The 16662-nt window shown below is 40.7% G+C and overlaps 1 protein-coding gene across 8 annotated transcripts in view; it reads right to left on the bottom strand.

The window, feature by feature from the left end:
* The window catches only part of LOC113023063 (calcium-dependent secretion activator 1), a 361073-nt gene that overhangs the window by 133623 nt on the left and 210788 nt on the right, over window positions 1-16662 (bottom strand). For all 8 annotated transcript variants that reach the window (XR_003272492.1, XM_026169138.1, XM_026169133.1 and 5 more), the window contains 3 exons: window positions 4825-4926; window positions 4666-4729; window positions 4024-4147 (listed from right to left, as the gene is read on the bottom strand). Coding sequence is in view for 7 of the 8 variants with exons in the window: in XM_026169138.1 (XP_026024923.1) it covers window positions 4024-4147; window positions 4666-4729; window positions 4825-4926 (290 nt within the window). In the remaining variant the exon portion in view is untranslated. The remainder of the gene's footprint in view (window positions 1-4023; window positions 4148-4665; window positions 4730-4824; window positions 4927-16662) is intronic.

The raw sequence follows: 16662 nt of genomic DNA, 5'->3' as shown, positions 1-16662 counted from the left end.
ATCTGGTGGGGCCTTGACTGTCTCCTTGTGGGGTGAGTTACCCCGCACATATGGAAATTGTAAGTACTTGTAAGTAACTGTAAGTCTCAATATGGTAACATACGGTTACACTGTAAGCTTGCTTGCTTGGTTTCCCCCCCTTGACATGATGTCTGCTTCTTGGAGTGAGAGACTGTCTCCAGCTTCAGGCCGCTTGGAGATGTGTTCCAATCAAACCATCACTGGTTTCACATCTGCGCAGCTGTTTTATATCTAAGCTGTGGGGCATGACTGAGGTAGCCATATATATATAAATATACTGCTCAAAAAGATTAAAGAAACATCTTTTAATTAAAGTATAGCACCAAGTCAGTTAAACTCCTGGGATAGTTTTTCATGCTACTGTGTGAGGCAGGCAGGCAGACCCAAAATGTAGACTCACAAGCAAGACTATACTTGAAAGAGTTTACTTAATTTAAGGTTAAACAACTAAACTGGGAATGCTAAGTTAGAGAAACTAAACAAACAGAATAATACAGGGAAACACAGTACCGACAGGACACACAGCAAGATGGGATATCACAAAACTGGACAGAAGGAGATACAGACAATATATACACAAAAGAGGGACTCAGGGAGGAGAGGAAACGCCTGGGGAACATGGCTGGACATAATCTAACTGTCGAGACAGGGGAAGTAAAACTGAACATGATGCACACAGGACAAGAGACTATCAACATAAAACACAAGAAACACAAACTGAGACGCAGACTGGCTAAATATGGGGAACAGAGGGATGAGACAGAGACAAGACTAGGAAGACACAGAACAAGGGTGACGGAGCGAAAGGAGTAATAATGAGTCAACTGCAAAACAGGAATGGTTTTACCTTTTGTTGGTGACATCTTTTTCCCTGTTTTTTGCTAGTTTTATATATGGCTAGGGTCAGTTTCACTACTGGTAGCATAAGGCAATACCTGGACCCTACAGAGGTAGTAGGATTTAGGTACTGTAGCTCAACTCCTCCAGGACGGCACATCAATACATACCATTTCCAGAAGGTTTACTGGGTCTCCCAGCACAGTCTCAAGAATGTGAAGTTGTACAATATCTTCAAGCCATCACCAGGACGGGTATCTGCCCCTTTGCGCAAGGACGAATAGGATAAGTACTGCCAGTGCAGTACAAAATGACCTCCAACAGGACACTGATGTGAACGTCTGCCCAATAGCCTCTAGAGGTACCAGTGGTCACTGCTAGGCAACGGCACCTGAATAGATATTGGGTTTAAATCCTTGGAACCATTGTCAGACCCTATGCTGCTGCACTGAGTCCTAGGTGCTCCTGGTGCATGACATGCACGTGTATCATATGGCAAGAGCATGCATGCATGCAGCGCCTGGAGGATTAAGGAACTGATAACATAGACTGGCCCCCAAGCTTGCCAGACCTAAATCCAATAGAGGACCCTTAGCACACTATATTTCAGTCCATCCAGTACCACCAGGCTGCATCTCAGACTGTCCAGGAGCACAATCTGTTGAGTCATTAGGCGTATGCCTTCTCATTAGGAGCAAGTACATTCAAACAACTCGCTTTGAGTTGCTACAATGACGTTTCAGCAACATGGACTAGTGTGCCACATTACTTTTTTTGGTTGATTTTTGAGTGTCTTTGAAATTAACCTTTTGTAGGTTGATAATTTGCATTTTCATATCCAGCATTATGTAATTTCTCCACTGAAACCTAATTTGTTTTCAAAGAATTTCTAATTTTTTTGAGCAGCATTCTATTGTATCATTGGGCATTTTCACACCTGTAGTTCATTTACTCTGGTCTGAATCAGCTGATGCGGTTCTAGTCAGTTTTATCGTTTCCCCATGTTTGGGTTTGTTTTTACTCAGAGAAAAAAAATCCAAGTGAATCAAAATGCGTCACTACAAACCACGTGAGAAGATTCAGTCTGCTTATTCGCCAGAGCTGTCTGGAGTGGAAGCAACAAAAGTAAATACAGGAAAAAGGTCTTGTATTCTACTTGAACAAGAATTTACATTCATTTCACAGCTAGTTGCTAGCCCATACAGACCTTTGCACACCTAAAACACTTTGTGTCGCAGAGTGCGTGGAGTTGCAAACCCAAAATGCTAACACTATAAACAGTACAACGCGACAAAGAGCTATGGAAACTGAGGGCTTGAACACACACATGAGGTAATCAGGGAGATGGAACACACCAGGGAACACATCTGAACTAAATCAAGGAAATGAGACAGAGGGAAGCAAAACTGAAAACAATGCATTTAGGACAAAGACTAACAATATAAAACATGAAATAAACACTGACTAAGACTACGACACATAAACTGGACATAAACAAAAAGTAAACAGATAAGGATCATGGAAACTGTTACGGTCGCTGACCTCTAGTGGCTGGGGGCCCCCACCCCAGACAACACTTCATTTTTAAGTGGGGCGTAACGGAAACCTTGCCACATCCTAGAATACAAAGCATATGTACAGCTTTTTTTTTTTTAGTTCAAACTGATTACAACTAGTTGTTATACGTTGTAAACCAACTCCTCTGGCGTTCATTTGGAACCATGCCAAGACCACCTCCTCCAGAGTGCGGTTGTTTTGGTCCAAGCGCAATTACTGTGTTCATATCTGCCCAAACGAGTCACACCAAAGGGCAAAAACAAACCAGAGTTAATTTGAATGAATTACACACCGCATGTGTGAAAACACCCTTAAATTCAAAGCAGTTAATTACTTGTCTTATGTGTATTACATGACTCTAATCAAACGTGTCAGTTTGAGTCTGTTAGAGTTGATTGTCAAGTATGAAAAAGTTCCAGAGAATAATGACATCTGTTCCTAAAACAGAGAAAATATTGGTGCTGTATATGTAAAGTCTATTTCAGAAGACAAGAAAATAGCTCAGCTGTTATATTGAACATTAATAATCTTAATGTCAAAGGTTTAAGGTCACACATATAGTAAGTTCAAAAGATATTAAATTTACATATTCACATGTCAAATCTGAAGAATTATCACACATTAAAAGAGGTTAGTGTTCTGACACAGTTAATAAGTCATTGTTTCAGGGGCCTACAGAATGCTTGTTGCTGTTAAAGAAAACCTAGACGAGGCAAGAAACAAAAGTAAGATAAAATCCTGGCACAAAAGATAGTCTCATTGTGTCTTACTCGCCCACCTGCTTTAAAACAGAGGTTAAAAGCAGAAAAGGCCAATAGATAAGGAAAACAGAAGGATTAGTGTGGAAGTCATCAGAACACAAGGAAAACCCAGAACAGGAAACAAGGAGAATCTTCTCAGTTACCAGGCAAGTCAAAGGTAAACCAAGGCAGTGTAAGACTCGGCTGAACGAGAAGCTAAAGCACGGTGGAAGAAGTCAGCAAGATTGAATTGAATGCATTTTTACTGTAATTATCTTAGTAAAAAAATGATGAAGAAAAACTAAATAGTTGCTGTCATTTAAAGTACTACCATACAGTTTTGCTTGATTTTATCCATTTTGATACTAGACATTATTTGAAATGTTGTTCTAGCATTTCAAATATTGTCTGCAAAATCTATAGAGAAATAGACCCCTGACTTCATCGGTTTACTACTGTTTCAGTTTATTAATGTTTGATTGGTCAAATTCGGTGAAAATATTTACTACTTTTGCATTTCAATTTTCTGTGTTTTACAAGCTTATTAAACATTCTCATATACTGTCACCATAATTTTAAATAACCTCCCCACTAAGATTAGAAAATCCCCTCTGCACTTCAGATCTTTCCCATCTGGTTCTGCATAGCATATTAATTGGCATTTGTTTTTGTTAAGGTATGCAATGTCTATAACTGTAATGTGTTCTTCATTTGGATATATTTATCTGACAGTTCCCATAAGATGGAAATGGAATTTCCAAAAAACAATAAATGTCATAACAGCTTTTACTACGACTACTACTATTGCAGCTACCACTAGCACTATAGCAAGATTGCGTTCACACAAAGGAGCAGAGTAATAACGTACCTTCCAGTTTTGCATACTCTGACAGACGCTGGTAATTGACCTGAGCTGCCTGCTCCAAACACTTACGGATCACACCTTTGACTTCCTCTTGTGGGACTGGGGTGACAATATCTTTCATTAAAACCTTATACAAAAAACACAGCAAAATTATTGTTATTTATTTATTTTTGCAGTACCTTTTAATAAAAGATGTAAATAAATATTGTAAAAACATGTCCTCAGGCTTAAATGAAAAAATTACTCTATAGCCTCCATATGTCCCATTAAATCTTTAGGTTTTGTTGTCCTCATGTTAAGAGTTTTATTACTTTTAATTATTGTTGTTTTGTTTGGTTTTGGCATGGAAATATTATCATTAGTTTCAAGAAAAGATGACAGTTTGAGCTAAAGTTTAAAGGTAGAGAGCAGAATTAAACAGGTTTCAGTTTGCTCCGCATTGTTTGTTATAAAAATCAACTAACTCTTTCCCTCCAGTAAATAAAAAGAAACCTGACAAACCTAGCAAGTAGTAGCAAAATCAACAATGATAAAAAAGAAATAGCAGCGTAGTATTGTATGACTGGACATATAGTCCTTCCCAAAGAGCCACCAAAAACAGGTAGGATCAATCTTATGTTTTATCCTGTGTTACAACAGTCTTACCCTTTCGAGCAGGGACAGAGTTGCCTTCAATGCCCCTTCAGGTCTTCCAAATGGAAAACAGTACCTGTTTAGAAAAGAGGTTTGTTTTGTTTTTTTTTTCAAACTTCAACAGTCCAATTGGACAATGTGTCATTGTGTAGTTGTTGCAATGGGTCCTACCGGAAGTGTGTAATCTGGTTTTCAAGAAGCACCCGTAGCCTCTCCTTGATTTCCTCAAAGCGCTCTTTCTCCTCAACAGTGACTGTGCCGATACCGTCGGGCCTGAAACACAGAGGCATTTGAAAAAATGCACTCAAAGTTTCTGTTGAACCTTTCAGCACAAATGTCAAAATACCCATATTTTCCACGGATAATGTTAGCATTTGCTTATACCTCAGATTTCGATCTAACGTATAATTCATATTTTTAAAAAACTGTTAACTTTTTTAATAAAGGAAATGGCAATATTACTTACTTTTATTAATTGAAATGTAAAATGCATATCTTCTGTTCTTTATTAAAACTGTGGTGTTGAAACTGGAATTAATCAGTAAATTAAAATTAAAATTTTCTTATCAGGGTCACTCCATATAACATCCATCCATTCGCTTCCTCTTGTCCTTTCCAGGGTCGTGGGGGGCGCTGGAGCCTATCCCAGCTTGTCATAGGGCAAGAGGCAGGGTACACCCTGGACAGGTCGCCAGTCTGTCGTAGGGCCAACACGCAGAGACACAGACTCACATTCACTCACAGATTCACACTTATGGGCAATTTAGATTTGGACTGTGGGAGGAAGCCGGAGTACCCAGGGAAAACATGCAAACTCCACACAGAAAGACCCCGGCCTGATGGTGGAATTGAACTCAGGACCCTCTTGCTGTGCGGCAACAGTGCTAACCACCGTGCCACCGTGCTGGTGGCACCAACATAATCTGAAAAAAGTTTCAGTTTGCCCCCTGGAGAATGAGTTACAGGCTCTCACAGCACATGGGGTGGGCCAACATTTCTTTGTAGAGCCTTCATAATGTCTTACATATAGGAGACATTATGAAGCATCCAACAGCAAACCAGGATCAAGTAGTTGTGCCTATAACTGAAGGAGGCATTGTAAGTGGAGGCATGCACGCTGAGATGGTTTAATTATATTTCAGATTAATTAAATTATTTAAATATGCAAAATTCATACAAAGTATTCAACATGCAGATTCACATAAACAAAACATTTGTTTTTGTGGTAACACTTTATTAGTCGGCAAAGCACTTGGTGAATCCATGACCACATTATTCACCTATTATGTTATTAACTAAAAGTGTTTCCTCAACAACCTCAAATTACTGGTTAAGATGAGATAAGATAACCTTTATTAGTCCCAAGCATGGGAAATTTGTTGGGTTAAGGCTGCTGACCTTTGCCAGTGCCATCTTACCCTTCCGACCATACATTCATTACAACATCACATGGGGAAGACAGGTCAGAGGGGTATAACAATGGAAAATGCACAACATGAGGAAAGACGAGGAGAAAAAATAACTCCCCCCAGACTGAGCTCCAACCGGGAGATCAGTTTGAGAACAGAAAAAAGCACCTCAGCACATGAATCAGCACATGTCACGACATAGAAGACATAAGCTTCGAAGGCATTTGGAGGGGGTGGGGGTGAGTGTAGGTCTGTGTCAGTGTACATGCATATGTGTGCGTGTGAGTGTGTGTGTGTTATAGAAAGTAACGTCATTATACGTGAATTATAGTTTCAGTATTCTTTCTGCTTCTGCTTTCCTTGACATTTTCTTGCAATTTCTGTATAGAAAAGAGGTAAATTTTTAAGTGTTGTGATTATCTGTCTCTCTTCTATTGTTAATTTCCTTTTTTCTCACCATTTTGTAGCAACACACTACTTTCTGCAGTGCAATACTGTTCAACTGATGCTCACTAAGGTATGGTATCACAGTGTGTTCCATCACTGCATTTATGCAGACAGGGGGTTGTAAGTAATCCAGAAAAATTTAAACACCCATAGGCATTAGTAACAGCAGCTTTCAAGGCTTGATCAACCTGCAGGACAGCTTTAAATTATTAACCTATTTTGTGTTCACCGAAAAAGCCCTTTTCTTATAATTATGAAATGTTCATTATTTTTCAATTTTGGGTAAACTTACCTTTTTTTTTAACCTCTGGCAGTTCAACACTTACCTTTGTACCATTTCAAGCTATTCATTGGACTTGAATGACTTGAATTGCAATAAATGACTGGAAAGATTGTTGTAAAATCTTTGGGCGGTAGTGTAGTTGCACCACTAGTAAATAAATTTACTTTTTAATTTGAAGAGAGTCCACACCCGAGTCCTGCTTCTGCCTAGCAGCACATTGACTGATTCTGTTTGATTATGGAATTGCCCTAAATGAGCAAGCAGGGGTGGGTATACTTGTATCCTCCCAGTTTGCTGCCTGTATGTTGAAGTTTTCACCAGTGGATGAGGGGTTGCTTGCCTGCACCTTAGGGGGAACCTTAGGTCCTGACTGTCATCTGTACCCGTGTGTCAGCCTTGTTGGATTCACTGGGTAGGGTGCTGGAGAGTGCACTCTGGTACACACCAGGACACAGCGGTTGATGATTGATTTTGTAATCATATCATCAGATCTACGGCTATATGTCTTGGACATGCAGTTAAAGAGAGATGCTGAACTGTCAACTGTTGGATCTGGTGGTTGGGGAAGATGCTGGGCATACCTGGTGCATCCAAATGTATAATGAGCTGGCAGAGGCACCATTCCACGACATCTTCAATTCCCACCTCTGGCAGAGCTTCGATTAGATTATTAAGGGTGCTCTGCAGATACTGATGCTGAGTGAACCATGTTCTGCATCTCCATTGCTGAGCCTGCCCCAGGGAGTTGTGGCTGCAGGGTAGTTCGTTCTTGGTGTGGGAATAATCTGAGAACCAGATGGTAAAGATCGGACTTGGTCTCCAGTTGCAGCTGACTGCTAAGCCAAGGAGAGTGAAGCTCAGGCAGTGGTTGATGCAAAAAACTGTGTGGGAAGAGTTTGGTGAGACCATGGATTAAGGCTTTCGGTTTGCCTCAGAGCAATTCTAGCAAACAATTAGAGGAGTCAGGAGGGGGAAGCAGTGCTGTATTCACAAAGCATCCCACTACCATTGTGGTGGTTGAGGTCTCGGGCATTGCCTCTGGATTGGCAGACTGGGGTGATGGTTCCCTTGTTTAAAAGGGGTGAGGGAGTGATCCAATTATTAGGGCATTACACTCCTCAGAAAATCTATGCTAGGGTACTGGAGAGGACAGTCTGTCCATTAGCTGAACTTTGGATTTAGGTGGAACAATGCAGTTTTCCTCCTGGTTGTGGGACACTAGACCATCACCTTGGGGATATTCAAGGGTGTGTGGAAGTTTGCCAAACCAGTGTACTTTTTTGCTTAACTTTTTACTTCATTTTGTGGGCAAGGCATTCAATCTCAACCCTCAAAGTATCATGTGGGCGATGCTTTGGGAGTATGGAGTGTCTGGCTGTTGGCCGTTCACTCCCTGTACAACCATAGCGCGGGCTTGGTTCATATTGCCGGCAGTAAGTTGGACTAGTTTCTGAAGTTTGATTCAGCTCACACAACTCCTCCCGATCTTTCAGCTGTGCCAGAGAATACCACAATTTACAGGAAGTGTTCACTAAAGATAAAGCCCTATCTCTGTCTTTGCACAGAACCTATGACTGCACCATCAATCTTCCCTTCAGTTGCCTTTACAACCTGTCGCGGCATGGGAAGGAAGTGATGGAAAAATACAATCTTTGGCCGCTTGAATCATCTGTCCGTCTTCCTCCCTTGTAGGTGCTGTTTATTTGTTTGTTATTAAGAAAGACAAATGCATAGACTATCGTGGACTCAAATAACCTTCAAGAACAAATATCCACTGCCCCCAATCACTTCTGCTTTTAAGCCCCTCCCGGGGGTCACTGATTTCACTGAACTCAATCTCCGTAACGTCTACCACTTAATACGCATCTGGAAGGGTGACGAGTGGAAGCCTTTGACACATATTGGACACTTTATACCTGGTCATACCCTTTGGATTAACAAATGCATGCGCTGTCTTTCAAGCTCTGGTAAATGATGTGTTGAGAGACCTTTCTTCCTTCCATCTCAGAAGCTGGTACAGCATTTCCTCTGCTTTTCATTTTATTGATGCTTCATCCGCAACTACAGTCAGGTAGCTACACCTCTCACACATCTCACTTCGCCTAAAGTGCCCTTTGTTTGTTACTCAGAAGCTGCAGCAGCCTTCACTTAATTAAAGGAACTGTTCACCTCAGCACCAGTCCTCATGCAACCAGATACCAAGCTCCAGTTCATCATTGAGGTAGATGTGTCTGACTCCAGGGTGGGGGCAGTTCTCTCGCAGTGGTCAGGCCTCCAAGGTAACCTGCAACCCCGTACCTTCTCCTTCTGGTAGCTGATCCCCACTGTACTCAATTATGATGTAGAGCATCACTGGAGGTGTGATGCCACTGGCTGGAGGAGGCCGAGCAGACTTTTGTTATCTGAACAAATCACAAGAACCTCAATTACCTTAAAAGTGCTAAAAGGTTAAATGCTCATCCAGCCCACTGGTCTCCATTTTTCCTGACATTTCAATTTTAATGTTCTATCACTCAGAGTCAAGGAATGTCAAAACGGACGCACTCTCTAACGAGTACTTGGATGACACCAGCCTGCTGGACCCTGAATGAATTCTCCATACTTCATGCTTCATGTACTGTTGGATCACTGAAATGGGATTTGTAGAAAATGAGCCATCAAGCTGTGCAGGATGAACATGATCCTTAGGTCCCCCTAACTACCGATAGGATTCCATCACTGACCATTCTGTTGTGATCCACTGGACTTACACTGGCCACCCATTTCTCTTTTCAAACGTTACTTCTGCTTGGTCATCATGGAGGTATGTCAAGGACTATGTAGTGGCATGTGCCATCTGTGCCAGAAATAAAAGCAGTACTCAGTGTTGATAATGACCCACACCTTTTTTTTACACATTGGCTCATGTAATGAGACACATGACCTAGAGTGGGTTAACAGCCCGGTGTGACAGTAACCTTATCTACCATTGATAGATTGGCCTGTAAATGGCTTGTATTTTGTATAGAGCTTTTCTAGTCCCTAAGGACCCCAAAGCGCTTTACACAACCTGTCATCCACCCATTCACACACACATTCACACACTTGGAATGTGTGTGAATGGGTTCTTAGATTCTCTACAGCAGCTCAATTTCTAGTCCTTGAGAAATTACCCATGGCCTCAGACATAGCCAAACTACTTGCTGTTCATGTTTTTAAGTTACACAGAATCCCAGTTCATCGCCCAAGCTTGGAAGGCATTTTGCAATGCCCTCGGGGCCAACACCAACAGACAAATGGACAAACTGAAAGGCTCAACCAGGAGATTGAGATCTCCCTCGGCTGCATCACTCCTCAAAACCCCTCCATCTGGTCCTCTCAACTGTCCTAGGTTGAATACACCCAGAATTCACTCACCTCCTCTGCTACAGGCTCTGTTTTAGGCATCTCTGGGCTATCAACCACCACTCTTCCCCATTCTACATCAGGGCACTCTCTCCCTGTTTGGAAGTGCGTCTTCTATCCTCAGATTGTACTTGCTCTCTGATGTATCCATCAGCAAATGAATGTGTGTGAATGTTAGAAAAAAAGGACTGAGGTACAAAAATCTTAGAAAAAATGCTTGGGTGAACGGGTGAATGACACAAGTTATATCAAGCGCTTTAGGGCTACTGTGACTGCACTCTGTGTCCTCATGATGGCATGAGTCACTGCAGGAACTGCTGAAGCACAAGGAGGACAGTGCTTAGCTGCAACACTGGGTTACCTGGTTGACAGTTCAGTGGCAGTTGACCGTTCAGCCCTTGTCGACAGAATCCCAAATGATGGGGTTGCGTCTGGGAAGTTCAAGCTGACAATGAATCACTGACTACACTGCAGGACCCTGCTTTAAGTTAAGTTCCCTCCACCGGTGGAGAAGGTAGGAGAAATACCCAGCCAGACAATTTCTGATGTTCTCTGGAGTTCTTCCCCTAGTATCTGAGCATGCTAAAGGAGGTCTGAGGCCCCATACCAGAACCTCAGGTATGTGTTGAGGTGCAGAGGACCAGACTCTCCTTAATCCAGAAATGCACATGAACAGGCTCCTTGATATAGCTAAACAGTCAGAATACACTTGCACATGTACGACGTAGAAGAATCTCGACAATGCCAACAAAAACCACTTGAGTTAAAGAAGTTTCCAGCTACACCGAACAGCTTTGCTCAGTATATTCAGTTTTTAGGTTATATGTAAACACTGTATGTGGATAAGTAACAAATTACTATCTAGTGAATAATTTAAAAAAAATGTACCGCATTACTTTTAAGAAGACTAATGCATTATTTATTTATTTATTTATGTATTCAGCTATCGATCCCACCCCTGCTGGGGTTGGCTGAAATATACACTTCCTAAGACACACTGATAACCAAAAGTTAATCCCTTGGAAGATTAATTTAGGTTCTAATTTAGTCTTAGAGTAGCTCTAAATATTTATTTTCCACTGGGCTCCGTTTAAAACAATAACTAATATTAAAAGTCTTTGCATGCTGCTATGAGTTATGACAGCCCAAATGTGCATTTTAATCTTATACTATACTCAACCTTATGTGTGAAACCAACCTACTTGTCAAATAGATTTTTTTTTTTACTTGAGTACTTTTAAGTACTTGTTTTACTCGAGTTGCTGATAAAACTGCTAATTCTTGAGTAAATGTTAAATTTTCACAGAAACTCATCTTGTTTGTCAGTAAATTTGTTTCAGAGGTAAAAGCTGATCTTCACTCTAAATCTAGAACAATGCAAATCATGATAAAAACACATTCTTATTTCACACATCATGTATACTTCTTATGTAAAAGTCTGGAGAAATAAGTAGATATTTTCACCATTTTAGATTTTCATAAACTAGAAAAAAAATCTATTTCCATAGATGCTGTGGGTTGTCCACCATGTATCGCACCCACGTTGACAGGAGAAAATTACCCGTCATTTCTTGGCAGAGTGCCCAGACCTCACCAGCGACTGATGCCAATGATATGAGACTGCGTCATGAGAAAACAAGCTTTAGTTACTTTAGTTAAGAATTATGCAAAATGGAAAGATTGAAATAACATGAAAGACTGTGCACAGGACTATTATGCTCTATTCTTCATATATTAATATATAAGATATAAACAGCTTTACGTGTGTGTGTGTGTGTGTGTGTGCGTGTGCGTGCGTACGTGCATGTGTGTGCGTGTGTGTGCGTGTGTGTGTGTGCGTGTGTGTGTGTGTGTGTGTGTGTGTGCGTGTGTGTGCGTGTGTGTGTGTGTGTGTGTGAGTGTGCGTGTGTGTGCGTGTGTGTGCGTGTGTGTGCGTGTGTGTGTGTGTGTGTGTGTGAGTGAGAGAGAGAGAGAGAGAGTTTATCGTTTGTGACATGGTTGGGTCTGGGTAGAGTGTGAGCAGAGTGCATGTGACAGAAGAGGCGCTGGACTGGAGCCATGACAGCATGTTGAGAAGCAGGAGACATGACACTCTTCCTCGCTCTCCCTCTTTCTCAAACTTCCATTTGACACGTCTTTCAACAGACAGCAAGAAACTGTGTGTTAGAGGGAGGTGGGGGGTACTTGCTACACTACTTCGTGAGTGCCGTGTTAGATTAAAGGATTATCAAGTTGCTCAGCAGTTCGCGTCTCATCCAAGCTCCCCTTTGGTTTTATGGACATTTGAACAGACACTAGCAGTGTGCTGCAGTCACCTGTAGGGCTCTGTTAGTGGAAAGCATGACACTGATGAGGAGATGACTGCATGGTGTCTTTGTTGCTTTGACCTCATCATTGGTTTATCTCCCAAGAGTTAATATTACTGAGCATTGTCTGAAAAAGACAGTTACAATTTTGGTGGGCTGGAAAGAACAACAAGTAGTAATTAAAGCATCATAATAAATGTGTCATTGAAATTGAAATAAAGAAATAAATAAAATACCAGCTAATGAAAGCTTTGGTCCTAGTGGTGAATTTCCGTGTGAGTGCTAAGCTTACTGTTTTCCTTTGTTATGCGACTGGTGCTTAATTTTGCTGTGTGCAAGTGTAAAAGTCTAAAACCAAAACAGGAGAGGAATTATCACGGCTAAAATTCACTGATGAGAAGCACCTCAACTTCTTTACTGTGACAGAAAATAAAAGAAGGAAATTTCACACTAATTAGGTCCTGAAGGGCTTTCATGTGTTCTCTCTTTCAGCCACATATCATTCCTTGGCAGCTTCCTCATGTTTGCTTGACCTGATGATCTCACAGCTATGATGAAGACAACAAGCAAATAAGCCTTCTGTGACAGACAGAAAGTTGGCAGCAGTTTCACATCTGTTTTTCTGTGCAGTCACCACCACATCCAGACCACCATGGAGCAAATTTGCCATTTTCCCTTCAAACTCGTTTTTACAAAATCTAAGAAACTGAGTTCTGAGTGGAAATTATACCTTTGGAGAGAACATTGCTGTTCCACCAAACTGTGTTCACACAGTGATTTCTGGAAGTGTTCCTGTGCCCATGCAGTGATTTCCTTCACAGAATCATATCTATTTTAATGTAGTGCAGCTCAAAGATCACGATCATCTATACTAATTGATGCTTGTCCTTGTTCTTTGTGCACAGTAATTTCATTTGATAATATTATAAAGCATTGCTAATATGATATTCAAATTCTTTTTAATGTTGCATTGATGAACATTATTCTGAAATTGTCCGGTGATTTTGTAGACACAGTTATCTTTTCTCCTAATGACCCAAATACTTGATGTTCCTTCAGTTATATCTTTTTGGTAGTACTTACTTTTCCAGCCTTTTGTTGCCCCGTCCCACATGTTTTGATATGTGTTGCTGCCATCAAATTCAAAAGTAGCTAATATGTTTCATGAACAGAGATGGGCAGTAACGCGTTACAAACGCGTTACTGTAATCTGATTACTTTTTTCGAGTAACGAGTAAAGTAAGGGATTACTATTGCAAAAACGGTAATTAGATTACCGTTACTTTCCCGTAGGAACGCTGCGTTACTAAAACCGTGATTTTTTGCGAGAATGTCTCACGACACTGACGTAAGCGAGTGCGACGTTCGTGACAACAGCTGTGTGCAGATCAACAATGGATCACATATCGATTGTGGGAGAGAGTATGAGCGTGCAGTGTTTAAAGTGTGGAAGCACTGACCGTACTTTGAGTTTGATTCCATAAAAAGTGACAAAAACATTAGTGTCCGTTGTGCGTGGGAAGAAAACTTCTTTTTACAGCGAAAAAAACTCCTAAACTTCCAAACAAGCACCGAGTAGCTACGACGTAATGGGAAACTCACAGAGAAACTCGCGGATTCTTCAACTGACCGCGGCACACCTGCACCAGGGTAAACCTCCGCCTACCCCAGTGTTGCTTAATAGGTGAAAATAGAGCAACAGGACCGCTGAGTCTTTGACTTTATTTATTTTCTGCTGTGTTTTACTTGCATCTATTTGAAAGAGTGAGTGTAAACACAAAAAATATTTTATTTTATGAGCTGGAATGTGCAAAAAATAGGTTTAAATGTTAAACTAATTTATTCAAGTCAGAGAATGTTGCATATAATTAAATTTTTGCTTGATGCATAAAGTTAAAAGATTAAAACTAATAAAACAAGTTTTAAAAAGAGACTTTTCCATTTGATTACATTTTGTATGATGGATTATGCAGAAAAAGTAGAATTGGGCTGAAAGATCTATCGCTTTATCACCTCTTCAGGTTGTAAATCGTGTTTTTAAAAAGGTAACAAAGTAACTAAGTAACTAAGTAATTAATTACTTTTGAAAATAAGTAATCAGTAAAGTAACGGGATTACTTTTTTTGGGAAGTAATCAGTAATTAATTACTGATTACTTTTTTCAAGTAACTTGACCAACACTGTTCATGAAACAGTAAAATATTTCAGTTTCTATATTCAGTTTCACTTTTTTCTAGGTTCTATTGTGAAAACAACAGGACTTTATAAGATTTGCAAATCATTACATTCTGTTTTTATATATGTTACATGGAGTACATTTTTTTCTACCAAAAAATCTCTTTATCTAAAATAAATATGCAAAACATCTCAATACACCTTTGCATGTCTCTGAATACACACTATCTAGATTAGTATTTACTAGTAAACATTTCTATACAGTGCTACACAAAGACTGATTATTTATATAATAGAACTTAAACTCAAAAAAGAAAAGTAAAATATTATTTTGCATTGTCAGGTTTGACAGTACAAAGTGACATTGATGTCATTGAAAAAGATGCCAGATGTTTCTGTGAAAACAGCTGTGTGAAAATAACTGCAATAATGTTCAGTTTTCTTTCAAATGTACCAATTAAACACAAATACAAAATCAACTGCAGCTGAAATATTATTTATCTGTTTTAAAGACATTTCACTGGAGCTGAATGGAGTTGACATTTAGTTCTACAGAAGTCAAATCCTGACTCTTTAGCAGGTGACCGGGCAGTTGCGTCTAACTTGATGCACCAACACCTCCAGGCTGGCAGGCTATTAGAAGGCAGTAGCGGTGGTGTGGTATTTATGTGTTGGGGGGAGGGGAGGGTTGGTCTGGCCTAGGATGAGGTGTGTGCATATGGGCACATGCAGCAGCTATGGCTGCAGAGACATTCAGCCATAACACATGACAACCTGTCAACATGTCATGACTCAACCTCCAGGCACGATGGCTGGACTGGCAGATTAGGTCTCTGCCTCGTGTCTGTGGACGGGACTACATAAAGATATAATTATTTTTGGATTTTAAAAAAAATTCTACTCTTTTTTTAGATATTTATTCACCTGCACAAACATTTTTCTATGTGTAAAGTCTGTTATGATACTAAATAAAGTGCATGAGCCTATCATTTCTAATTCCAAAAATTCTAGCTGGTCATATTTCCCCCTGTTCTTTCCCTCTCTTTCTGTTAGAGTGACTGCTATCCATCTGTCCATAGTGATCAAAAAAGGCCTCAGTCCTCCGTCACTATTTGTCACAGATAGATGAAAAGATTGATAGATGGATGGATACATACAGGAGGGTTAGTTGGAGAAATGATGCAGGTTGGAGGTGGGGGCACTGACAGACAGCCCTCCCTGACCTTTGCCCTCAATGCTGGAGTGGCCCTCGTCTATCTTTGTTTGGCTTCAGCTGCCGACAGCTGACTGTGATGTTGACAGATATGATGGCTGATCACATCACAGCAGATTAGACAAGAGGTAAATAGTGCAACTTAGATAACAGGCTAGTGGAATAACATGCAGGGAACTCATCAGTCATAGCCAAACAACCTTCAACAGAGGACACAGTTTGATCCGACTGAAAAGCACAGCCACAAGTTTTATATCCCACTCTGTGAAAATTGTTTATTTGCTGGTGTCAACATCACACACACAGATTTCACACTCCAAACCATCACGTCCATTAGTATATGGAAAATGTAATTTGTTGATTCTGAATGAACTAATCAAGGTGTGCTTTAAGTACTAACTGTAATTCAAGACTTTTAAAGAAAAAAGAACATTAACTACTGAGGACTTAAAGCTTCTTTCAGACGCTACTTCTATAAGGGGCGATCGTGGCTCAAGAGTTGGCAGTTCATCATGTAATCAGAAGGTTGCCGGTTCGAGCCCCGGCTTGGACAGTCTCGGTCGTTGCGTCCTTGGGCAAGACACTTCACTCGTTGCCTACTGGTGGTGGTCAGAGGGCCCGGTGGCGCCAGTGTCCGGCAGCCTCGCCTCTGTCAGTGCGCCCCAGGGTGGCTGTGGCTACAACGTAGCTGCCATCACCAGTGTGTGGATGACTGAATGTGGTGTAAAGCACTTTGGGGTCTTAGGGACTAAGTAAAGCGCTTTACAAATACAGACCATTTACACACCAACA

Source organism: Astatotilapia calliptera, chromosome 5 (genome assembly GCF_900246225.1).
Source record: "Astatotilapia calliptera chromosome 5, fAstCal1.2, whole genome shotgun sequence".
Classification (NCBI taxonomy): domain Eukaryota; kingdom Metazoa; phylum Chordata; class Actinopteri; order Cichliformes; family Cichlidae; genus Astatotilapia; species Astatotilapia calliptera.
This window is presented reverse-complemented; position numbering and strand designations above follow the sequence as displayed.